General features: G+C 43.0%; 1 protein-coding gene across 2 annotated transcripts in view; it reads right to left on the bottom strand.

Moving 5' to 3' along the window:
* KAT6B (lysine acetyltransferase 6B) overlaps positions 1-26,675 on the bottom strand; it is a 203,023-nt gene that overhangs the window by 40,078 nt on the left and 136,270 nt on the right. For both annotated transcript variants that reach the window (XM_040320659.1, XM_040320660.1), the window contains exons 9-12: positions 20,266-20,381; positions 18,663-18,804; positions 18,196-18,357; positions 8,556-8,649 (exon numbers count right to left, since the gene is read on the bottom strand). In XM_040320659.1, coding sequence (XP_040176593.1) covers positions 8,556-8,649; positions 18,196-18,357; positions 18,663-18,804; positions 20,266-20,381 — 514 coding nt within the window. The remainder of the gene's footprint in view (positions 1-8,555; positions 8,650-18,195; positions 18,358-18,662; positions 18,805-20,265; positions 20,382-26,675) is intronic.

Below are 26,675 nucleotides of genomic sequence, written 5' to 3' on the forward strand. Positions count from 1 at the left end.
TTTCTCCTCAGTAAGCTTTTCACCATCATCCGAGTGGTGGAAAGTCAGCCAGAACGGCTTACTTTACAGCTTACTGAGAAAGAAATTCAGACAAAGAAAAAAACAAAGAAAAAAAACATTTAGAAGGGAAATGGAAGGAAAAGGTAAGTGAACCAACAATGCACTAGCTTAAAGGAACCTATTTAGAAAATAAAACATGGACCTTTACAACCCCTTTAAAAATTAATCATGCTTTGCCAATACTGTAAATAAATCCGAATTGAATGCAAAAAAGAGAATTCCCTCAGTTGTGGAAAAAGTATTAAGTAAAAAAAAAAAAAAAAAAAAAAAAAAGGATTTACATTTTCTAGAGGGGGGGGGGGGGGGAGCTAGAGACAGCATGAGTTTGAGGGTTAACTGGGTGGTCAGGGACAACTAACCCCAAAAAAAGAATCAATTTGTTCTTTGTATTCACTATAAGTGTCGCTGCCATTGTCATAAGACAGGTACAAAAAAGGGGGGGGGGGAGATGAAAAAACAATAAATGCACAATCGTTTGTTAATATAAGGTTCTTTAATCCTCTGTAAACCAAGATATATTCTGAAGAAAGCGGGATCACATTAAGCCTTTTAACCATTGTGCTCACTAGCAAAACTGTATAATATCCAGGTTACCGCACCACCATTATGATTCAAGAGAAGCAGAGGTGCTCATGTCTATGTGAAGCCGTTTTCAGTAAGAAAGCACTAGATGGATTAAATTATAGTGGTTTGAATATGTGTCAATATCCTACAGCTAGGATATATAACACTATACCCCTCCTGTGTGTTGCATGCAAAACATATTACAGTATGCAGGGGAAAAAAGGTTAAGTAAAAGACAAGAATCTGGCAGCGCAGGACAGAGATAATGAGAAAGCGCTGCAGGCTGTCAGTGTTATTAAGAGGCACTTAGAGGGGACACGACAAACACCAGGGGGGCAAAGCAGTCTGACTTCCTGTAATTACACTCAGCCAACCTCATTAAACACCTTCACAAGCCCGCAATAAAACGTTGAGACAGCCCCTGAGACACAATGTAGAAAACACTAATCTACAGACAAATCAAAGCATTCAAGCAGCACAAATAGAACCCTATCACACAGACAATTATACCCATGTTTACTTAAGTATTGGTCATAGTTCTGGGGTCCAGCGTTATGTTATGTATGAATTCTGTCTCATTCATGTGTCAGTGAGCAAGCAGTATCCCGTGTTTCCCACAAAATCAGCTTCATAACCGACACAGTCACGGTGCCCAGACTAACATGCACACTTCAGACACATGCACTGCCAAGAGCTCCAACAGACAAAAGAGCTACAGCACAAGTACACAGCTGCCAAGATCAGCTTAAGCAATGAGTTCTGACAGTACAGGGAAAAGAAGATAGAGGGAGAGAGAGAGGAGAGAGAGGAGGGAGGTCTCCATTCCTAGGGTGAGATTTTACACGCAATGCAGATCTCTTCCCTATGCTTCCACCTTCTGCATGGCTTTATCTCCTGAGCACAGATGTACACAATCTAGCTTTGATAGCTCACAATACAGGCGTTGTGAGATTCGCTTTACCACGTTAAAAACAGGACAAAATGGGCTGAAGACTTTATTTTAAGAACAAATTATACATTTTTGATGGTGGTGAAATGCTGCATCTAAACTATATAACTATGCAGTGTCAGATCCTATAGGTATACTTCCTGAAAAGGCAATGCGACTGTTAAAGAGTTATTATGATTTTGATAAAAAAAAACAAAAAAACAAACAAAAAAAAAACCAAAGGGCCAGATTCACGTACCCGCGGCGCAGCGTAACATAACCCGTTTACGTTACACCGCCGTAAGTTTTCCAATTTAGTGCCCGATCCACAAAGAACTTACCTGGAAATTTGCGGCGGTGTATCGTAAACACGTCCGGCGCAAGGCGGCCCAATTCAAATGGGGCGGGTACCATTTAAATTAGGCGCTCTCCCGCGCCGGACGTACTGCGCATGCTCCCGTCGCAAATTTCCCGACGTGCTTTGCGCGAAATTACGACGCGCCAACGTTTTGTGAATCGCGACGTGATCAAATGACTTACGCCGGGAAAAATAAAAAAAATAAAAAAAAAAATTCAAAAGCGACGCGGGAAACACGGGCATACTTTAACATGGTGGAGTACTTTTCCACCATATTAAAGATGCCCTATCTTTGCGACGGAAATCTAACACTTGCGACGACGTATCGATGGGAAAAATCTTCATGGATCGCCGTAACTCCTAATTTGCATACCAGACGCTGGTTTACGACGCAAACTCCCCCCAGCCGCGGCCGCGGTACTGCATCCTAAGATCCGACAGTGTAAAACAATTACACCTGTCAGATCTTTTGGCTATCTATGCGTAACTGATTCTATTAATCAGTCGCATAGATACTCAGAGATACGACGGAGTATCTGAGATACTCCGTCGTATCTCTTTTGTGAATCTGGCCCAAAGACCCTATAACTAGTGTACACATAGAAATAAGTTGGGGCTTGCAACAGGCTCCATGTTAGCACACCAGCCTATTTAACACATGGGGAATGGGGATGATCAGGGGGAATTAAAAAAATAACCAATAAAAAGTCTGTGTAACAGCACCTTGAAAGGCAGCCCAGTGGAAGGCCAGAAGCGACTTCTGGAACAGCTGAGGATAAAGCATAGGCACCACTCTAAGTGCATTATAAAAGTCAATTTAATTCACAAACGGGTATGAGAATATAGAGCTAAGCAAATGGAAATATGGAACCAACTGATTGGGCATGGGCAATCCCTGAGTCACTAGCAAGCAGCGCCACGGATGTACTCCCTTCATGGACACTCTGCAATTTGGGCCTAATGCCTGTTACTACCTTACTCTTGTGAGTACTTTTACCTGTTTGTGAATTAAATTTACGTTTATACTGCACTTAGGCGTGGTGCATGCGTTTTATCCTCAGCTATAACTAGTGTGGATTAATGTGAACTGAGTTTGTTTCCAAGATACTTATCAAGAGCCTCTTTGGTATAAACAGTATCTCACAAAAGTAAGTACACCCTCACATTTTTGTAAATATTTTATTATATCTCATGCGACAACACTGAAGAAATTATACTTTGCTACAATGTAAAGTAGTGAGTGTACGGCTTGTATAACAGTGTAAATTTGCTGTCCCTTCAAAATAACTCAACACAGCCATTAATATCTAAACCGCTGGCAACAAAAGTGAGTACACCCCTAAGTGAAAATGTCCAAAATGGGACCAATTAGCCATTTTCCCTCACTGGTGTCATGTGACTTAGTGTTACAAGGTCTCTGGTATGAATGGGGAGCAGGTGTGTTAAAATTTGGTGTTATCGCTCTCACTCTCTCATACTGGTCACTGGAAGTTCAACATGGCACCTCATGGCAAAGAACTCTCTGAGGATCTGAAAAAATGAATTGTTGCTCTACATAAAGATGGCCTAAGCTACAAAAAAAAGATTGACAAGACCCTGAAACTGAGCTGCAGCACAGTGGACAGGACCATACAGCAGTTTAACCACTTAAAGGAGTTCTCTGACCTAAAACTTTTAACCCCCGCTGTGCCCGGGCTGTAAAACTATACAAAATAAACTTTCACTTACCTGCCTACGATCCCCCGTTGTTCCGATATCGCCGTCCCGTTCTCCGGTCCCGGTCTCTTCCGCTTCCTGCGGGTCGGTGACTCACAGTGCGCTCAGCCTATCAGCGGCCGCAGCAATGTCCCGTCGCGGCCGCTGATAGGCTGAGCGCACTGTGAGTCACCGACCCGCAGGAAGCGGAAGAGACCGGGACCGGAGAACGGGACGGCGATATCGGAACAACGGGGGATCGTAGGCAGGTAAGTGAAAGTTTATTTTGTATAGTTTTACAGCCCGGGCACAGCGGGGGTTAAAAGTTTTAGGTCAGAGAACTCCTTTAAGGACCGCCTAACGACGATATACGTCGGCAGAATGGCACCGCTTGGCACAATCACGTACCTGTACGTGGTTGTATAAAGCCCAGCGAAGCTGAAGAACGGGGAGAGCCGTATGTAAACACGGCTTCCCCGTTCTTCACTGTGGCACTGTCATCGATTGTGTGTTCCCTAATATATATACAATTGTAAACACACTTCAGGGAACACATAACCCCTTCAGCGCCCCCTTGTGGTTAACTCCCAAACTGCAACTGTCATTTTCACAATAAACAATGCATTTTAAATGCATTTTTTTCTGTGAAAATGACACTGGTCCCAAAAATGTGTCAAAATTGTCCGAAGTGTCTGCCATAATGTCGCAGTCACGGAAAAAAAAAAAAAACGCTGATTGCCGCCATTAGTAGTAAAAAAAAAAAAATTAATAAAAATGCAATAAAAAACTATCCCCTATTTTGTAAACACTATAAATTTTGCGCAAACCAATCGATAAACGCTTATTGCAATTTTTTTTTGCCAAAAAAATTGGTAGAAGAATACTTATCGGCCTAAACTGAGGGGAAAAAAAATTGTATATATGTTTTTGGGGGATATTTATTATGGTAAAAAATATTGAATTTTTTTCAAAATCGTCACTCAATTTTTATTTATAGCGCAAAAAATAAAAACCGCAGAGGTGATCAAATACCACCAAAAGAAAGCTCTATTTGTGGGAAAAAAAGGACGCCAATTTTGTTTGGGAGCCACGTCGCACGACCGCGCAATTGTCAGTTAAATCGACCGTGCCGAATCGCAAAAAGGGGCCTGGTCTTTTACCTGCATTTTGGTCCGGGTCTTAAGTGGTTAACAAGACAGATTCCACCAAGAACAGGCCTCCCCATTGTCGACCAAAGAAGTTGAGTGTACATGCTCAGCGTCGTATCCAGAGATTGTCTTTGGGAAATAGACGTATGAGTGCTGCCAGCATTGCTGCAGAGGTTGAAGGGGTGGGGGGGTCAGCCTGTCAGTGCTCAGACCATACACCGCACACTGAATCAAATTGGTCCGCATAGCTGTCGTCCCCGAAGGAAACCTCTTCTAAAGATGATGCACAAGGAAGCCTGCAAACCGTTTGCTAAAGACAAGAAGACTAAGGACATGGATTACTGCAACCATGTCCTGTGCTCTGATAAAACCAAGATAACCTTATTTGGTAATGATGGTGTCAAGCGTGTGTGGCAGCAACCAGGCGAGGAGTACAAAGACAAGTGTGTCCTGCTACAGTCAAGCATCGTGATGGGAGTGTCATGGTCTGGGGCTGCATGAGTGCTGCATGCGTGCTACCGGCACTGGGGAGCTACAGTTCATTGAGGGAACCATGAATGCCAATATGTACTGTGACATACTAAAGCAGAGCATTATCCCCCTTCCCCTCCCTTTGGAGACTGGGCCGCAGGGCTGAATTCCAACATGATAACGACCCCAAACACCTCCAAGATGACCACTGCCTTACTGAAGAAGCTGAGGGTAAAGGTGATGGACTGGCCAAGCATGTCTCCAGACTTAAACCCTATTGAGCATCTGTGGGGCATCCTCAAACGGAAGGTGGAGAAGCGCAAGGTCTCTAACATCCACCAGCCCTGTGATGTCGTCATGGAGGAGTGGAAGAGGACTCCAGTGGCAACCTGTGAAGCTCTGGTGAACTCCATGCCCAAGAGGGTTAAGGCAGTGCTGGGAAAAATGGTGGGCACACAAAATATTAACACTTTGGGCCCAATTTGGACATTTTGACTTAGGTGGTGTTGCCAGTAGTTCAGACATTAATGGCTATGTTTTGAGTTAATTTGAGGGGACAGAAAAATAACACTGTTATACAAGCTGTATACTCACTACTTTACATCGTAGCAAAGTGTGATTTCTTCAGTGTTGTCACATGAAAAAATATAATAAAATAATTCCAAAAATGTGAAGGGTGTACTCACATTTATGAGATACTGTATGTGCCTTGACTACTTTGATTACCATGTTGTCTTTATGGTGACTTACTCACATTGGGAAATCAGTCCTTCTATTTTAAGGTTAGAAGTACAAGACCTATGGATTGTAACCACATTTTTCACCCGAGAGGCAGTGGCTTCACCTTGGCTTACTCATTTGCACCTCTATGGGCAACATACACATGCTATGAATTCAGTCTACCCTATTGGTGGATTTTACTCTATTAAAGATTAGGACGGATTCTGTCACATGTTCTCCTGAAGAAGGATTCCCGAAAGGCATTGAGCCCAAATGTGAACTGTAATTGGAATTTTTGCACGTTGTGAATCCCTCTGTGGAGAGTAATTTTTAATGTTGTGTAATAAATGTCACGTGCCACCACAGCAAGCAGTTTGCAGACACGGAGCTTTGGTTTGGACCCGCCCCCTCTCTGCCGATTGGCTAACTGACTTTGATTGACAGTAGCGGGAGCTAATGGCGCCACTGCTGTGTCTCAGTGAATCAGGAGGGAGAGTCTCGGATGGCTGAGGGACTCATGGAGATCGCTGTATATAGATGAGGCTCAGGTAAGTATTGGGGGGGCTGCCGCACACTGAAGGTTATCTTAAAGTGGTTGTAAACCCACTATTTGGACTTTTACCTACAGGTAAGCCTACAACAAGGCTTACCTGTAGGTAAGGAGAATATCTCCTAAACCTGCACGGTTTAGGAGATATTACCCCTGCAATGCGGGCGGCGCATGCGCAGGGGGGACTCCACGGCTGAAGGACCGGCATCGCCGGACCCTGCCGATTTTAAATCTCCCGCGCGCACGCGCGGGAGTGACGTCATCGCCGCTCCAGCCAATCACAGCGCTGGAGCGGCGATACCCGGAAGACACGCCGGAGCAAGATGACATCCTGCTCGGCGTGGACCAGGTAAGTGGTACACACCTCGTTCCGAGGTAAGTATTTCATAATAGGCTAGTATGCGATGCATACTAGCCTATTATGCCTTTTGCATTGCAGGTTTGGGGGAAAAAAAAAAAAGTTTATGCGGTTTACAACCGCTTTAATACATATAATGCATTAAGATAAAAAAAAAACAAAAAAACGTCCGATTGGTCAGAGGTCCACTGTATTGTTCAAAAATTAACCGAGCAGAAGTTAGAGGGACCCTGTGTTCCTCCTCCTGCACCACCATGAAAATTCTGAGCAAGGCATATAGGAAATCTATCCTGCCGCTATTGCTCACAGCAGCAAAAACCTGCACCCTGCTGTTCTGGAAGCAGACACAGCCACCGACAGTTGCTTTCTGAATTGTCAAAATGAACATGATGGAGGACTTGGTGGCCACGAAAAATGGCCCAAGTGAGAAATAAAAAAAGGTTTTATTGGCACGAGTTTGTCTACGCTGAGGAATACATGGAACTGGTGGCTTGAATCCTTGAGAGTAAGGGGCTATACTGCTGGCTCCTGACGCTTGGAAGGAGCGTCTGGATAGTGGTACCCTGTCCACCCCCCTTCCCTTCTCGTTTTCTTTTCTCCCCCTTTGCTTGCTGAAAGGCCCGGAGGGTCCTTTCTGGTTTTTCATTGTTCTTGCCAACTGGTATATGCAGAATAAAATGTCATGCGGGATACAGAGACTTCCTAGATCCTGACGCTCAAAGTTTATATCTCATTTCATTGTTCACTTTAGGCAAAGAGGTATTTTCCTTTATTTGGTGCTGTAGACTTATTGCTGGAAATGTTTCCTGTTTGACATATTATGATGTGGTATCTGTATTTCTCGTGTGTTCTCTTTAAATAAGAAAAAAAAAAAAAAAAAAAGATAAAAAACCTTCTGCCTTTATGACCCCTTTAAAGACAAAACAGAGGCTTCTACACCAAACTATTCTTACAGGCAAAGCTTTGACCTCTGTGTAGTTTCAATTTGTGGTTACCGCATGCCCCCACATTCCTATTGGCCCATTACTTTGATGGACTGCATCACTGGCCAAAAGAAAGTGCAAGAGGAAGAGCCCAACAAGTTTTGGAACCATAAAAAGTTGTAAAGCTTTGTCCCCTCCGAACAGCCTGGGATTTATCCTTAAATAAAAATTAGAGGCCGTTGTATTTTTATTTTTTTATTACTTGAAACGTTTTTTTTAACAATAGATTCTCTTAACCATGTATCGTATTTATGTGGTTGTAATAGAAATAGTACATTACGTTCTATTTAACAATATCTCACTTGTACAGAAACTTAAAAAAAATTAAACCTAAAAGGCTGCACAGAAGTAAAGACTAAGATACCACTAACGTATTACCATACATTATTTTAACCTGACAAGGTAGGCGTATTTATCTGTACACCAAGGAGCCCATGAATCTCCCAAAAATACCACCTGCATCACGCAGCTGTATGCAACCAGAACTTGAGAGCTTGTAGTCTTTCAAGCAACTACAGAGCAGTATCAGAAAAAGACTTAAGTGTGTCAAATAAAGAATCCTCAATTTTCAAAGAATCAAACATTACAATGATCAATAGCATTACTTGATCTACAACGTTGTATGTTTTGCTCTTGGAACGTGGCAAGCTAGCACACTAGAGCTTCTAATGGTCTCAAATGCCCAAAGGACTTGAAGGAACAGAGATGGATAAAACTTACTGAAGTCAATGAGGAACCTTCCAAATCCCTGCCGCTGATACTGAGGCAAAATCATGATACATGACACATTGTACTTCTGCTGGCAAAGTTTCTCCTGTATAAAAAGGAAGACAACTGGGTTAAATTATTGATACACAAAGGAATAAACAGGCCTATCCAAAAAGAGAAAAAATAACATAAGGGGCAATGTATAGTTTGCCTAGAACAGCCAGATTTCAGTTTACTGCATTGATATAAATTATGAGTCTGACTGGTAGTGATGGATTACTGCCCTTTCCATATCATCACTTCTCTTTTCAAAAACCTGATAAGTTAGCCTGACAGTGTTCTGGGGACACCCTTGTCCTTGCCCTACTGTGTAGCCCCTTTGTTACTTCATGTTTATTTGTACTATTCAAAATAAAATGTTGGGAATTTAGGCTCCATGCACACTAGTGATTTTTTTTTAAGCTCCTAGAATCGGTTATTTTTTTTTCTGCGTCTAGAAGCTCTATAGTGTTATCCTCTGTGTCAATACACACTACTTTAGGCTATTGGCATTTTTTGAGCTTCAGAGTTTAGAAGTGAAAATAATTACGTTTTTGTAGAGTTTTCTGGAGCATTTTTCCAGCAGAAAAAAAAAAACGCTGAAAGCTCCTAAAATGTTACTAGAAGCTGGCACAAACAATGATATTATCAGGATTTTTCATTCAGCATTTTTTTCAAGTTTTCTTAAGCTTATGAAAAACGCTAGTGTTCATGAAGCCTTAAAGCGTTTGTAAAGCCAAATTTTTTTTTTTTCAATACTAAACATGTCATTACCAGCTCTGTTTTGCACATAGCAGCCCAATCCTTTTTGTCTTGGGTCCCCTGTTGACACTCTGGGCCCCTCCCCCCTGCCAAGTGTTCCCCACACAGTTGTCCTTTTTGTATGTATGGAAAGGGTTTGAATCTCCGCAAGGTTTTATTGCTGTCTGTGTTTAAAGGCCAAGTTCACCTTTTGGAGCACAGTACACGTCACACCCATATTTAGGGTGTGATGTGTAACAAGTTCCTCAAGGCCTCCTCACGACAGCGGAAAAGGATCATCTCCCTGCACTCGCTGTCACTTTTCAAAAACAGCATGGCTGTGCAGGAACCTTTGAATGAGAGCACTACAAGTCGCGTCTGCTACTATGGCAGACAGCTTGTAGTCCTCAATGAACTGCTGATGAGTGCACTCATAGTTCATTCACAAGCCCTGCAGCTTTCAAATGGACAACCTGTACAGAGGTATTGTAGAAAGCTGTAGGGCTTGTCTGCACAAGCTTGGCATTGCACCTGTGATCTACTGATCATGAAGAAAGATTGCCCCTCTCAAAGCCTCTGAACCTACACAAAAGCTCCCGCCCTACTGTGAACCAACAGGTGCTGGCTCTGCACAAGTCTGTAGAAGGAAAGACATCCTGGACTGCCGCACACCGTTGAAAGGCATATTTATTGTAGAAATTAAGTAAAATCCAAAGAATTACAGTCAAATCATATGTGGGAAAAACAAGGACAAATGGCTAACGCGTTTCACATCATTGGATGCTTACTCATAGCTGTTAATGAACAAAATCTAAGCATGTGTATAAGAGGAGAGTTGAAAAAAACATCCGCCAATCGAGATTTCGGAATTGGCAAAAAAAAGACACTTCTTACACAATTAGATCCTGAAATCCCAGATATTAAGTGCACATGCGAGGCGAGGGAACAGAGCTCAAAGGCTATAAAACATTTATATGCAAGAACATATATTAATGGTCTTCTATGTAAAATGTCCCCGACATAGTGCACTCATATAAATAGGATTAATGAAATCATTGTAAAATAAAAAACAAAACCTTTTTATGACAAGCACATATTATAAAAATTATTGTCCAAAAGACTGTCCTGAATAAAATTAAAAAGATCTCTTCATAGACAATCGAAAAAAAAATCATAAATCTTGAGTATAGTCACAATAATAAAAATATGATATTATATTAAAATATTCATTTGATAGATATTGCTGTAATATCAAAAATGACACTCACTGACATAGATCTAAAGACCGATAGGATGCTGTATCTTGTATCCATCGGTATATAATGCAAATGTGTTATTGTCTTTAACAGAAAGACCAGCATCCAGGGGAAAAAGAAACATAAAGTCATAAGTGTAAGAAAAAAAAACAGGACCCTGGCTAACTCAGAGAATATAATGGGTTAAGTTCTAGAACCAAAAAATATTGGAAAAACTAAAGATTGAAAATAGAGATGATCAGATGAACTAAAGGGACATGAACAGAAGATGACAAAATAGAAGACAAAACACACATTCCCACGAAGCAGCATACTTCATGAGCAGGTGTACGGTGAGAAACTAGAGTGTCACTTAGCACAGTTACCTGGAATTTTTTTTTTTTTTTTTTTTTGCACCATTACTTATAGTGTATTTCATCACATTAAGAGGAACCTGTGTAGTTATATGATTTGCACCATTACTGTTATTGTTCACTGATCATTTATATTTATTTTTATGCTGATGCCATTTGGGCTATATTGCTCCTCATTTCAATTACACCTACTTTCATTCCCCTCCCCCACCTGTTTATTCACTTATCCATTCACCACTGATTAGCGCAGCACTACCCTCCCCATTTTCAGAGTCTCACCTCTCCCGCTACAAACAGAAACATCGCTGCATCGTAGAGCGTGAACATGAGAAAACGTACTTAGAAAATTAACACAAAAATGTGACGTGAACACTAGTTATCTATCTGTGTAAAGCAGGAAAGGAAGAAAAAGACGTGTGATGGTACTTATGTAATTGCAACACCAAGTTCTATCTGCAAACAGCATAAGTTTAAGTTGAATATAGCAGATGTGTATACTATATAAAAGTGTACAAATGACAAAAAATAAACAGGATATTCAAAAGGTATACTGTTAATGAGAGGAGTGTCTTCATCCCATCACTAGAACCGCAACTCATGGCATTTTAGAAAAACCTGTATTGCTAAATGGTGTTTATTAATAAAAATGGGATACATGCCATTCAAAATTGAGTCCCGAGGGGCGTCTAGTGTTCAAAATGATTATCCCCCGGACTTCTTGTTTGCACAGGATGCCAAACTTGCCTCCATCTCTGGGTGGTCTCACAATTTTGTTAATACCCTGAATGACAAGACTAGATGTATCCTTCTGGTGGAATTCATTCCAATGTCATGCAACATTTGTAGCGTGATCTTTCTCCATGTCAGAGATGATCTTTAAGCCTACGTGTTGTTCTGCCAACATATTGTATAGAGCAGGTTATACGATGGCACACACTATATAACATATGTTGCAATTTATAAAGGAGTGTATCTTGTGGGATCTGCCTGTAGATGTGAAGGTAATGGTGTCACCCTTTTTAATAAAAGTACAGTAAGCACAGCCTCGACCACCACACTTAAAAAGGTTCCTTTGAGCCCAGGTTCACACTGGGTACGATTTGAGATGCGATTTCACTTGTGAAATCGCATCTCAAATCGGCGGCATTTGCCGGCAATGACACTGTCCTAATCGGTGCGACGCCGCATCTGCGGCGCTGCACCGATTTCAAAAAGTAGTTCCTGTACTACTTTTTGCGATTTAGGGCCGCGATTTACATAGACATCTGTGCAGAAACCTGCACAGATGTCTCTTAAATCGCGGCCGAAATCGGGACTGCCAGCGGGAGTGAAATCGTGCGAGTTCAGCTGAACTCGCACGGCTTCACTCCCGCAGCCCAGTGTGAACCAGGGCTGAAGGATAGCCAGTAGGTGGAACTATTCTTGCTGGAAAAAAGACTGGGTGATAAGCCGCTGAGGGACAGTGCTTTCCGAGATCACTAAGAATACCTTTATCTAGGATGTGGGAGTATACAGGATCATTAGACAGCACCGGAAGGTATTTAGTCACAATCCTCTGTATTTTGTGAAATTCAGCACTGTAAAGGGTAGAAAAAGTGGGATTTGTTTGTACGTCTATACCTAGATTGATTGGCAGGTTTGTCTATGAGTAATTTGTGACGGGGTACTTTATTAGCAATTGATAGACCTGTTTTGATAATCCTCCATTGATAATCGATTTTGGATATCCCCTTTACTCAAACCTAGCAGACATACATGCAGCTTCCTGGTCAAAATCTGACTGTCTGCTGCATAATGTTTTATGTCTGAGGAATTGGCCAACCGGGATTCTATTGATAGTGTGTCCAGGAGCGTGTTGCCTGCACTGGGCTTTCTGTACAGATTCAAGGTAATTTCGTTATCCCCTGTCAACTTTACATCCACAAACTCTATAGATTTTACATCAAGTTGTCCTGTAAATTTTACATTTAACATGTTGTCATTTATGTATTCCAACCACTCTGAGTAAGCATCCAACTATGTGAAACTCGTTAGCCATTTGTCCTTGTTTTTTCCCCAGATATGATTTGACTGTATTGCTTTGGATTTTACTTCATTTCTACAATAAAGACACCTTTCAACGGTGTGCGGCAGTCCAGGATGTCTTTCGATCTACTTATCATGGGTCCATTTCTCTGCAGACTCCAGCAAAAAACAAATGTGTGCATTTTTTTTTTTTTTTGTAAAGGACAACCTATCCTTTAAAGCAGTGAAAAATATTTACACCAGCTAAAACACCATTTCAGAGATACAAGCTATTCATCCCCACATGTTTCCTTTATGTGATGGATAATCCAACTGTGAAATCCACCTGCCAAAATTGGTAATTTTATGCATGTCGACTCAGGAGCTTGTTTTTTTCTCCCACCCACATCTCTGCACGTTTCAGTTCCTCCTAATTTTACATCATGAAAAATAAAATATTCTCAACAGGGAAACTGGAACCCCTTCACAATGGCCACAACATATGTGCAAACCCAGGATATAAGAAGCTGGCAGGTGGGTTTAGCTCTCCAGCATCTACCAAACACAAATATTAGTTTGTATTATCAATGTTTTCATTAGCATTATTCATGGAAAAACGGTTAAGCTTAACAGCACTTATAAAGAAAACAATATGGGATCTGACATTTCTCACTTCTTTTATAAAGGTGCATATTTCAGGATGGTCACCCTTGCACTTAAATGGTCCATTTTATTTATTATATTGGTAGGGGCTCTTTAGATCAGCTAAGGTCAGTTTCAGATCAGTGTATTCCTCTATTCAAGCCAATGAGCATGTAAACACATAGTAAACATTTAAAAATAGGATTTTTAATAACCGCTTACCTGTAAAATCCTTTTCTTGGAGTACACCACGGGACACAGAGCCATAATCATTACATAATGGGTTGTAGGGTCTCTGGAGGTGATTGGACACTGGCACAACCAGAGACAGTTTCCCTCCATTTAACCCCTCCCATCAGGGAAGTACCTCAGTTTTGTAGCAAAGCAATAAGGTTTTCCATAAGAAGGTGGACCTCGGTGTCCCGTGTTGTACTCCAAAAAAAGGATTTTACAGGTAAGCTGTTTTAAAAATCCTATTTTCTTTATCGTACACCACGGGACACAGAGCCATAATCATTACATAATGGGACGTCCCAGAGCAATGCCCTATATAGAGGGGGGGGGGGGGGGGAGACACAGATCAAGCAGGCCGCCACAGACAAGAAGCTCTATACTGCAGCCTGCAGCACACTTTGCCCAAAGGTGGCATCCTCATGTCCTTTCACATCTATCTGATAACATTTGCAAAATGTGTGGACTGAAGACCAAGTTGCAGCTTTACAGATCTAAGCCAACGAAGCCTGGTGGTGCACTGCCCATGAAGCACTTATCTCCCTGGTAGAGTGCGCCCTAACAGAAAAAGGAGGAGTTCTGTTTTTTAAACCATAGGCTTGAATAATAGTTTGTCGAATCCACCTGGAGATAGTGGATTTTGATGCCGCTTGTTCCCTTCTTGGGACCATCTGGCAAAATAAACAAAACATCCATTTTGCATATCTGAGCGGTTGCCTGCAGATGCACCTTTATTGCTCTCACTAGATCTAGAGTGCAAAGATCTTTCCTCCGCTGTCTGCGGATCCAGAAAAAAGGAAGGCAGGACAATGTCCTGATTTAAATGAAAAGCAGACATCACCTTAAGTAAAAAGGCAGGATGGGGTTGTAATACAACTTTGTCCCTATGACAAATAAGGTTTTTTTTACAAGAAAGCGCTGCCAATTCAGATACTCTTCTAGCCGAAGAGATAGCAATCAAGAATGCCAGTTTCCTGCTTAAAAGGATCAGCGGAATCGGGCGGATAGGTTCAAAAGGTTGCTTCTGCAACACTAACAGTACTAAATTCAGATCCCATGGGCATAAGGGAGATCTGACTGGCGGATTGGTCCGCAGTACCCCTTGAACAAAAGCCTGAACTAGGGAATGAGATTCCAGCGGTATTTGAAAGAAGACTGATAGAGCTGATATTTGACCCTTAAATGGTACTAAAGGCTAATTTCATATCCACTCCTAGCTGGCAAAATCCTACTTATGTCATATCTTTGAGGATTCCATCTGTTAGTTTCACACCATGAAACATATGCTTTCCAGACTCTGTAGTAAATAAGCCTGGAAGCTGGCTTTCTGGCATTAATAAATGTAGAAAGCACCGGACCTGAGATCCCTTGCTTTTTCAGAATGTGGGTCTGAGCAGCCAAACCGTCAAATTTAGCTTTTGTAAGGAAGGATGGAACACTGGACCTTGCGACAGCAGATCGTGACGAAGCGGATGCTTCCAACGTGTTCCTAGCGCCATCTTTATGATCTCGGCGTACCAAGGTCTTCTGGGCCAATCTGGGGCCACTAAGATTACAGGAATTCTTTCCCTCTTGATCCTGCAAAGTAACCTTTGTAATGGGGTGATTGAAGGAAACGCATAGATCAGTGAAAACTGATTCCACTGAATTATTAAAGCATCCGATTCGTAGGCCAAAGGATCTTTTGTCCTGGACAAAAAGTTGTCCAAATTCCTGTTGAACCTGGAAGCTAGTAGGTCTACATCCGGGGTCCCCCATCTCTGGCAGATGGCCTGAAAGATTTCGGGGTGGAGAGACCACTCTCCTGGTGATAGCTGCTGGTGACTCAAATAGTCTGCTTGCCAGTTCTCTACCTCTGGAATGAAAATTGCAGAGAGAGACAAGGAACATGTTCTTCTGCCCATTTCAAAATTCGATTCACCTCCTGAGCGCCCTGGCTGCGGGTCCCTTCTTGGTGATTGATGTAAGTTACTGCTGTAGCATTGTCGGATTCAATCCAAACTGGGTGGCCCTGTAACCTGTTTGTCCAGGTTCTGAGGGCCATGTATACTGCCCGCATTTCCAGTAAGTTGATGGGCAGGCTTCTCTCGGTTTTGGACCAAGTTCTTCCAACACAGCTCCCCAGCCCATTAGGCTTTCTTTCTGAGGATCCTTAAACACCTGTACATCATCCACTGGAAAAGTCAGGTTCTTGTTTACACAAGATATAGCTGCATCTACCGTGGGCAGACTCCATTTCTTGGTAAATTCTTCCTCCATAGGATAAAGAATGTCAAAACTTCTTTGGAGGAGAGAAAAGCTTGTCTGGATGTAACCAGTCTGCGTAAAATAGCTTCTTTAATAAACGGATGAACTGGAAAAGAGCATGCACTCTGCAGAGATCTTAATGAGCCCAGGGAGGAGACAGGTGATTCCATTAACTCCGAAGGGGGCAACCTGAATGCAGTACGCACGGTTTCAGCATAACATTGCACCTGCGCCTGCACCTTTAGCATCTGAGAAGCAGAAAAGAGTTCTTCTGAAATCCCTGATCCGTCCGACTCTTCATCCCTGTCCTCTGCAGGTATTACTTCATCCTCATCCTTTTCCTCCTCAGATCTTTCTGAAAGAGGATCTAAAGCCACCGAAGGAGATCTGCTTTGCTTTTTGTCCTTTTGCGAGGATCTTGCAATTAAAGTAGCGATCTTCTCTTCTAATCTTTCCATGGCTGCAGTAAAAGTGTCCTCAGTGACATATGCAGGCCCAGGTGCCACTGGAGAAACTCCCGATAGTGGCAATGGCTCCTCCTGTATGGGCAAATCAAGGCTTACAGGGGAGGAAGGTACGCGGCAGGCACGGCTAGAGGCTCCTGTCGCTTTCTTGCTCTTAGTCCCTGAACCCTTTCTAAGGGAAGACCTCTTTCCAAGCAACAAGCCGAGGTACCAAAAAGCATATTACTACTGTGCTCAGTTTAGCAATCTGCATCAAGAATGCAACTTAAACACATAGTTTCATGCATAGAGTAGGTGTCTCTCTTTGGTAGTGCCCCACCAACCACATAGAGCTTACGTGTCCCCAAAAGAACTGCTGCCGTGTCCCAAGGGAAGAGCTGCTGGCCTCTGAATGCTTGATGGCCCCTGTCTGAGCGCCAGCTTTTAAAAAAATGGCGAGCTCGCGCCCGTGCGCGCTCCCGGCCTCTCTCTCCTCCACTTTCGCCCATCCCACCCCCTATAAAGTGTGCGCCCTAGATCACTAGGGCGGCTGCCTGGGAGCATAGAGAACTTCCACCTGCATTTCCTGTAGGAGAGGAGCGGTGGCCGTCCTTACAGAGCTCTGCAGTAGGAGAAGTGTGCTTGTCCTGCGGATCTGACACTTGTACAGAGTGAGGTAGAAAACTCTGCTCTTTACTCCCTCTAGTGGCTAAAAACGAGAAGACACCCTTTAGAATAATCTTAGGCTCCTTTTTCTCTTATCTTTATCCCCGACGCAGTTTTAACTGCTGAACTTTAAAGACAGTACCAATCTTCACCCATCTCGGGGGGTGACCTCTTCCCTGGGCCTTGTAAAAGACTCTGACCAGGACTTTTAGCTGCTATAGCGAAAGTGCTGGACCTCAGAGCCCAGTCCTCCGAAGAGAGAGATTACAGGCGACGCCTCATACATGAGGTGCGGATCTCATCCAGTTTTGGCGTAATAATTTAGCGTCTTAGATGGACCCAAAAGGCATAGCTCCCTTTAGCCCCCAGGGGGTCTTTTTGGCCGAGCTTGCTTAGCACATTCTCCACGCGCCCACACCTTAGACACGGGCGAAACTGAGGTACTTCCCTGATGGGAGGGGTTATATAGAGGGGAACTGTCTCTGATTGGTTGTGCCAGTGTCCAATCACCTCTGGTGACCATACAACCCATTATGTAATGATTATGGCTCTGTGTCCCGTGGTGTACGATAAAGAAATACCTGTGTACACTAGCCCCAAGTCTACTTGCAAGATAGGAGAATAGGTACTTGCATAAAGCATGTCATCTTAATATAAGAACAGACAAGACAGTGTAAATTCTTTCCATAGCTACAGAGCCATTATACCTGAATTGTATTAGTACAAGTGATTTATCAATGTTATAATTATCTGGTGAGTTATGAAAAGTGAAATCTGAATACCCAGGTTGGAGATAACTATTAGGAATTGGTAATGGCCAATGTGTTTTGCAAATATTATTAGAAATACACTTCTTGAGGGCTCAAAAACGCAATAAAATACATCAACACCACATGTACAAGGCTAAAGAAGCAAGATGGAGAATGTCGTGAAAAAGACTTTACCTGTGCTATTCTGAGTCATCCTTTTCAGCTCAGAACTGGATTCATTCAACACACATTGTTTGGAAATCAAGTTTTAGAAAACCTACCTTAGAGAAATATCCAACCAAATGACAGCCCTTATTGTCATTTTTAGTAAGAACATAAAAAAGGAATGGCTCAACGTCATAATATAATGTTTTGTGATCCAGAAACAGCTTTGCCAGCAAACACAAATTTTGGCAGTAGATTTTACTTATGTTACCATCCACCTGAAACAAAAGGCAGTTATAATGAGCACTGTCCAATAGCAAACAAGTACGTATATAGATTACAATCTTTCAAACATAACCGTAATACATATGGGAAGGAAATTTTGGATTAGACCTAAAAAAACATTATCTACTATAGTAATGGCTATTGCCATTCACATCCACAAGCTACATGATACTAGCAAAAGGTACATTTGTTTTTGTAAAGAAACTTTAGGGTTGACATTTGGGGAGGTCAGAGACGCATACATTAACATTAGGAGAGAATATGCCTAGCCTTCTAGAGATTATAGTCACCCACGCACCTCAAACACTGACAAGTCGTCTTTCCGGTAAATTTCATTGGCAGGAGGGTGGAACCAGCCACACTTCTTTAAATGCCGCAGTAGGATAGTCTTGCTCTTCATATACTTCAGACAGAACTCGCACAGGTAAAGCTTTGGTAATCTGAGAAAAAAAATAAAACACATCCAAAAAAGATCAAGAACTATACATTATTATTAAAAGAGAAGTATGCGTTTGGGGGCTTTTCCATAATCATTCTTGCCAAGGTGGATGCAGCATCGGTCCGATGCGGCATCTGTCCCCTGGCGCCTCTACACTGAGAACCGATTCATTGAACACTGCAGCTCTCTGCTCAGGGAGCTGTGAGAACCGATCCATTTGAGATTGTCAACCAGCAAGCTCTCTGCTCCCTCCTCGCTCACTGGAGCACTGGGCTGTGGAGGGGCAGGGTGCAGCCGTCTCAGACTCTCAATGACTCGCTGAGACGCGTGTCAGTCCAGGCACCTGGTGGATCTAGACTTCTATTGTCGGGAGGACACAGTGCCTGGACTGATTTCTGTGACATAACTAGAGAGCGGAATACAGTCCGCTCTCTGCTGAAAACGGGTCACAGAAGTGCAAAATTAATTGCACTTGTGTAATCCATAAGAGAAGCCCAGCCAAATGAGCTTTGACTGGACTTCCCCCTTAATAACATAATTAAAAGCAACTGTCTCCAGCTGTGCCAAACAGAAAAACACTGAGGATTGAAAAGAAATGGCTTTTGACCAGTCGAGAAAAAAAAAAAAAAAAAAAAAAGTGTTCTTTTCAAGTCCTATCCTATTGCTGTGGCCTAGTTTCAGCTCACTGTAGAAAGGAGAGCAGGTTCATGAGAGACACAGTTTCACTTTGACAACTGACCCTGCATAGATAAAAGAAAACAAACTGTTAATGACCATTTGTAATCTGTAATCTCCATTATAACAGAGCTGACTCAAACTGTCATAACGATAATGTCCGGATTACATGCAAGAAGATCAGAAACTTTATTAACTGAGAGTTTTACCCTCCACTAGAAGTGGAATAGTGTCAAGATCAAGCTGAACTGCCCTAACTGTAGGCACACTCATTTATTTTTCCTTCTAAATACAACCATAGCTTAAAATAATTTCCCCCAACTGAATACAATAGTATTTAGTACATTTCCCCCTTTTTATTGTATATGCATATTTTTATATTACTTCTACATTTACAATCCACCAAGCTGTCAATCTACAGAGATAGTGCTAAAAGGTTGCAAAAAACAATTACACTGTCAGGAGAGAGTAAAAATATTACCTTTTTTCCCGTAGTTTCAATTATTTTTGGCAAAAAAAAAAAAAAACTGTTGCTGTACCCCTGGGGGTGTTTGTCCTACCAGAATCTGGCACACTAGTCACTGCCAGAATCAAAAGTCTTGCAAATGCTACATAAATTTGGTGCAATACATTAACAAGAGCAATAGCGTTCACATTAGTGTTCCTAGAGTTAAACGATGATAAAAAGTGCATGGGCAACACAATTTTTCAAAAAACCTATATGGAAAATGAAAAGTTTTTCTTTTTTAGGGAAAAGTGCTTATGTGGGATATCACACAACTCTCACCTTGCATATTCCTGTGGATAAGGCGAGGAGTACCACGTCTGGATTTCAAACTTTCCAAACTCAATAACTGAAGGGTAGCGTCCAGTGTGGTCATCAAATGTTTGGCAACCTATTTTCTACCCAATAAAGAAAATGGCATAACAATTACCTAAAACATCATTACATGTAAGTGTATTGATTATATATATTATTAGGCAGATTATTGTTCTTTAAAATACAACCAGCTTTTGACTCGTAATAATTGTGAGGTTCAATGAAATGTTTAAAAATGTGAAAATAGAAAATGAGCCATTAGAGGTGGAATCCAAATACAGATTCATAGGAAAATAAATAGAGGATTTACAATAAAAAAATTCATGCCACGATCAAAAATACTGATTTCACAGTTTACTGTAAAGAAGAAATCGGAACATTGCAGCTCAAATGAAAGATAGAAATTGTTCATCTATAAACATACGAGAAATGGTTTGCTTTTAAACATAACTAAACATAAAAGCGACAAAGCCATTGGAACATATACAGTTAGGGGAAAAGGGATTTGACCCCCTGCTGATTTTGTACGTTTGCCCACTGACAAAGAAATGATCCGTCTATAAAATAAAATAAAAAATAAGAATATCCAGAAAAAACACATTTCAAAAAAAGTTATAAAATTTTGCAAGCTTAATAAGTGAAATAAAAATTTGATCCCCTATCAAATCGGCAATATTTCTGGCTCCCAGGTGTCTTCTATACAGGTAACAAGCTGAGATTGGGAGCACTCTCTTAAAGGGAATGCTCCTAATCTCAGCTTGTTACCTGTATAAAAAAAATTACACCTGTCCACAGAAGCAAACAGATTCCAATCTCTCCACCATGGCCAAGACCAAAGAGCTGTCCAAGGATGTCAGGGACAAGAGTGTAGACCTGCACAAGGCTGCAATGGGCTACAAGACCATCGCCAAGCAGCTTGCTGGGAGGGTGACAGTTGGTGTGATTATTTGCAAATGGAAGAAAAACAAAAAACAGTCAATCTCTCTCAGTCTGGGGCTCCATGCAAGATCTCAACTCATGGTGTTTCAATGATCATGAGAACGGTGAGGAATCAGCACAGAACTACACTGGAGAATCTTGTCAATGATCCCAGGGCAGTTGGGACCATAGACTGAAATCCTGCAGCGCCTGCAAGGTCCCCCTGCTCAAGAAAGCACATGTACAGACCCATCTGAAGTTTGCTAATGAACAGCCGAATGATTCAGAGGAGAACAGGGTGAAAGTGTTGTGGTCAGATGAGACCAAAAGCAAGCTCTTTGGCATCAACTCGCCGTATTTGGAGGAGGAATGCTGTCTATGACCCCAAGAACACCATCCCACCATCAAACAGAGGTGCAAACATTATGCTTTGGGGGTGCTTTTCTGCTAAGGGGACAGGACAACTTCACAGCATAAAATGTATTACACTTGCCATTACTGCTGCCTCCATTGAACAGAAGCTCTCTTCTAGAGGTACTGCTAGGATCTTCAGCATCTGACACTTCCAGGAACATCAATGCCTACTTTTTTCTACTACACTTTGTCAGTGTGCCCCAGCACACTAATGACCAGGAAGGAGTGTAAAAGCCATGCAGTGGAGAAATGCAGGCATCTGACACACCCAGGATGTTGCACTGGCCAAAGATGGGTCCATTGCTTTCGTTCAACCAGTAGGTTAAATGAAAAAAATCTCACCCGATTCTCCCATCCACACATTTGCTGTGCGTCATTGTATTCTGACAGCGGGGAGACTTCTCCGTTGTCAGAATACACTGATCAGCAGTGGAAATTTTCTAAGAGAGCGGCTAAGGAGAATTTGATCAGTAGGTAGAAGTCTGTTCAACCACAGTGGCCACATATGGTTTAACATTCTGCCCCTGTATTCAAGTCCCTGTTTAACTGGCTGAATTTCGATACATTTATGGCTAGTTTGGATGCTGAAGAGAGTACGGAAACCATTCAATGGAGGAGGTAAAGGAAACACACATGGTTATTAGGATACAAGTATTCCAATGACCATGCCTCTTTAAAAGGAAATTTAAATATTTTAAATGTGTTTGGATAAAGGGCAATAAATATTTAACATTTATTTTAAAGGAGTCGTAAAGGCAGAAAGTTTTTATCTTAATGGATGCTATGCATGAAGATAAAAAGCCTGTGTGTATCAGCCCCCCCCCCAAATACTTACTTGAGCCCCATCTTTGTCCATGAGTCCCTCGACCATCCGAGACTCTCCTCCTCATTGGCAAGCCAGACACAGCAGCGGCACCATTGGCTCCCGCAGCTGTCAAAGTCAGTTAGCCAATCAGGAGAGAGTGAGGGAGAACGAGGGGCGAGCCCACCAAACTGCAGCTCCGTGTCTGAAAGGACACGTGGAGCTGCAGCTCGGCTGCACCCATAGCAAGTTGCTTGCTGTTGGGGCCCTCGAAAGAAGGGAGGGGCCAGAAGCACATAAGAGGCACCCGAGAAGGAGTAGGATCCATGAACAAAAACGACTTTACAATCACTTTAAGATAAAGTGGTGGAAAGATCAGTTAAGCTCACACCTGTGCGAGTTTGTGGGCCAGGTTTGCACGGGGATAGCAGCCCATTTAAAAAAAAAAAAAAAAAAAAAAAAAAAAAGAGAAACTGGCACCTTTTTAAAAACATGGCTTCAGGGAAAGTGCATGACGCTTTTACACCATGCAACTTCCCTGCGGTTCCCACATTTGCAAACACACTGTGGGTTAAGATGTGTGTATGTGCTATTAATAATGAATGGCAGCCCCGCGCGTCTCTACAGAACATTGTGATAGGACTGCTGGTTCGGAAACAGCTGTGATACCCACAACATTGGTACAATGGGTAAACATCTGGGTAGAAGTCAGTACAGGCACCCAGATCACTGAAACAATACTTTATCCTTCTGAAAAGTGACAAAATTAAAGAAAATATTGTATACCTGCTTGCCTTTGGTATGTCATAGAACAAAGCAAAAGTGTGAATTGGTAAATATTGCTCATTGTATGAAGATACTCTAAAAGACTAGGAAAGATTAGTTGGCAGCCTTAGAACAGTTTATAAATGACTGAACCATAGTGAATGTTTAAACTAAAGCTGGCACATGCGCATCAAAATTTGATCAGTGTGTGGCCCTCCCTGTTTAACAGAAACCAATATTTAGATTAACTTGTCCATTTGAAAGAAGTCAATCAGTGTATTCTGACAGTAGCAGGAGCTGCCGTCAGAATACAATGTCCTGGCAGGAGGATTCCTCCATCCAACCTTGTATGTGTGAATGGAGGAATGTGTTCATTTTTTGTTCAGTCTGCTGAAAACAAAACAAAAAAAGGGATTTTTATTAACAGCTTACCTGTAAAATCCTTTTCTTGTAGTACATCACGGGACACAGAGCAGCATAGCCATTACATATGGGTTATATAGTGTACCTTCAGGTGATGGACACTGGCACTCTCCGACAGGAAGTTCCCTCCCTATATAACCCCCACCCATAGTGGGAGTACCTCAGTTTTGTAGCAAGCAATATGCATCCCAAAATTCCCCATAAGAGGGGTGGGAGCTCTGTGTCCCGTGATGTACTACAAGAAAAGGATTTTACAGGTAAGCTGTTAATAAAAATCCCTTTTTCTTTATCGTACATCACGGGACACAGAGCAGCATAGCCATTACATATGGGATGTCCCCAAGCAATGCTCCATGAGGGGAGGGAGACAACCAGAAAAAACCAAACAAGAGGTGCCACCGGACAAGAGGAGATTAAACTGCGGCCCGCAGTACCGCCTGCCCAAAGGCTGAATCAGCGTTCCTCCTAACGTCCATTTGATAAAATTTTGCAAATGTGTGGACAGATGACCAGGTTGCTGCCCTGCAGACCTGAGCCATAGGGACCTGGTGATACGCTGCCCAAGAGGCACTTATAGCTCTAGTGGAATGAGCCTTAACCGATAAGGGTGGACTCTTCCCCTTCAGGCCATAGGCCTGAATAATCGTCTGCCTAATCCACTTAGCAATAGTGGCCTTAGACGCTGCCTGGCCCTTCTTGGGCCCTTCCGGCAGAATGAATAAGACGTCCGTCTTACGAATCTGGGCTGTAGCTTCCAAGTAAATCTTTACAGCTCTAACTACATCCAAGGAATGTAGTAACCTCTCTTCCTTAGAAGAAGGCTTTGGAAAAAATGATGGAAGAATCACATCTTGATTAAGGTGAAAATTTGATACCACCTTAGGCAGGAAGGACGGAAGCGGCCGCAAAACGACCCTGTCCTTATGCAATAATAAATAAGGTGCCTTACATGACAAGGCTGCCAACTCCGACACCCTTCTGGCGGATGCCATGGCCACCAGAAACACTAGTTTCCTAGTCAAAAGGACCAAAGGGATCACGGACAAGGGCTCAAAGGGCTGGCTTTGCAAGGCCGATAGAACCAAATTTAGATCCCAAGGATACAGGGGAGCTTTAATCGGGGGATTCACCCGAATAACACCTTGTAAAAAGGATTTCATTAAGGAATGGGCAGCCAACGATCTCTGGAAGAAGACCGACAAGGCAGACACCTGCCCCTTGATTGTGCCGACCGCCAAACCTTTTTCCACTCCCAACTGTAAAAACTCCAGGATTCTCCCAATAGTATATTTGCGGGGATCCCATTTCTTGGTTTCACACCAGGTAATATAGGCCTTCCACACCCTATAGTATATTAACCTGGAAACTGGTTTTCTTGCGTTTATAAGGGTAGAAACGACCTGCCCTGAAAGGCCTCTGTTTCTGAGAATCAGGGACTCAGCCGCCAGGCCGTTAAATTTAGGGCCTGTAAGGCAGGGTGGTAGAATGGCCCTTGTGAGAGGAGGTCCGGACGTAGAGGGAGGACCCAAGGCTCCTCTACGGTCATCCTTTTTATCAAGGAGTACCAAGGTCTTCGGGGCCACGCTGGGGCCACTAGAATCGCTGGCTTGCGTTCCCTTTGAATTCTGTGAAGAAGACGGGGTAGCATCCGTATTGGAGGGAAGGCATAGATTAGCGCAAACTGATGCCAAGGACACACCAAGGCATCTGTCCCGCAGGCCAATGGATCCCTCGTTCGAGAGACAAAGTTTGCTACTTTGGCATTGAATCTGGACGCCATAATGTCCACCTCCGGAGTACCCCACTTCCGGCAAATGACCTGGAACACTTCGGGATGGAGGGACCACTCCCCTGGGGACATCTGTTGGCGGCTGAGGAAGTCCGCTTGCCAATTGTCCACCCCGGGGATAAAGATAGCTGAGATGCAGGGGACATGGGCTTCTGCCCATGAAAAGATCCGATCTACGTCCCTTTGGGCTGCCTGACTCCTGGTGCCACCCTGGTGGTTTATATAAGCTACGGCAGTGGCATTGTCGGATTGTACCCTTACTGGGGAGCCGTGCAGAACCTCCGTCCAGCCCAAAAGAGCCAACCGAGCTGCTCGGATCTCTAAGACATTTATGGGTAGGGCTGATTCTGCCCTTGACCATTTCCCCTGTAGGGTTAAATCGTCTAGGACTGCACCCCAACCTGATAGGCTGGCGTCCGTGGTTACTATCCTCCATGAGGGGGGATTGAACGATCTTCCTTTCAGAAGATTTTTTGTGACTAGCCACCAACACAGGCTCTGCCTTACCGCATATGGAAGGGAAATGGGAAGATCCAAGGCCTGGAGTCTTTTGTCCCAGGCCGTGAGAATTGCTCTCTGTAGCCTCCGAGAATGGATCTGGGCATAGGGCACTGCCTCGAAGGTGGCCACTAGCTTTCCCAACAGGCGCATGCAGAGGCGTATAGATGGCCTTGTGCTGCTTAGGACTATGTGGATTAACTCCCTTATCGAGTCCACTCTGGACTGGGGCAGGAAGATCCGTTGTTGTCTTGTATCTAAAATCAGACCTAGATACTCCAACCTTCTTGTGGGCTGTAAAGCCGATTTGTCCCGGTTTAGAACCCAACCCAGGGACTCTAGGCAGTTTACTGCTAGCAACACTGCCCGATTTAGACCGGCCGCTGAGTGGTCGACTACCAGAAGATCGTCTAGGTAGGCCATGATCAGAATGCCCTGTTCCCTTAGGATGGCTAATACGGGGGCCAGGATCTTCGTAAAAACCCGAGGGGCCGTGGCTAGTCCGAACGGAAGAGCCACGAACTGATAATGCCGATAGTTTAGGGCAAAACGCAGATACCTGTAATGGCCTGGGAAAATCGGAACGTGCAGGTATGCGTCCTTTATATCGATGGAGGCCAAGAACTCCTTTCCTTGGAGGGCGGCCACCACCGAACGAATGGACTCCATTCGAAAAGACCGGACTCTTAAAAAGCGGTTTAATAACTTTAGGTCCAGAATAGGCCTGACGTCGCCGTTTGGCTTCGGGACAACGAAGAGGTTTGAGTA

Source organism: Rana temporaria, chromosome 8, assembly GCF_905171775.1.
Source record: "Rana temporaria chromosome 8, aRanTem1.1, whole genome shotgun sequence".
NCBI lineage: Eukaryota > Metazoa > Chordata > Amphibia > Anura > Ranidae > Rana > Rana temporaria.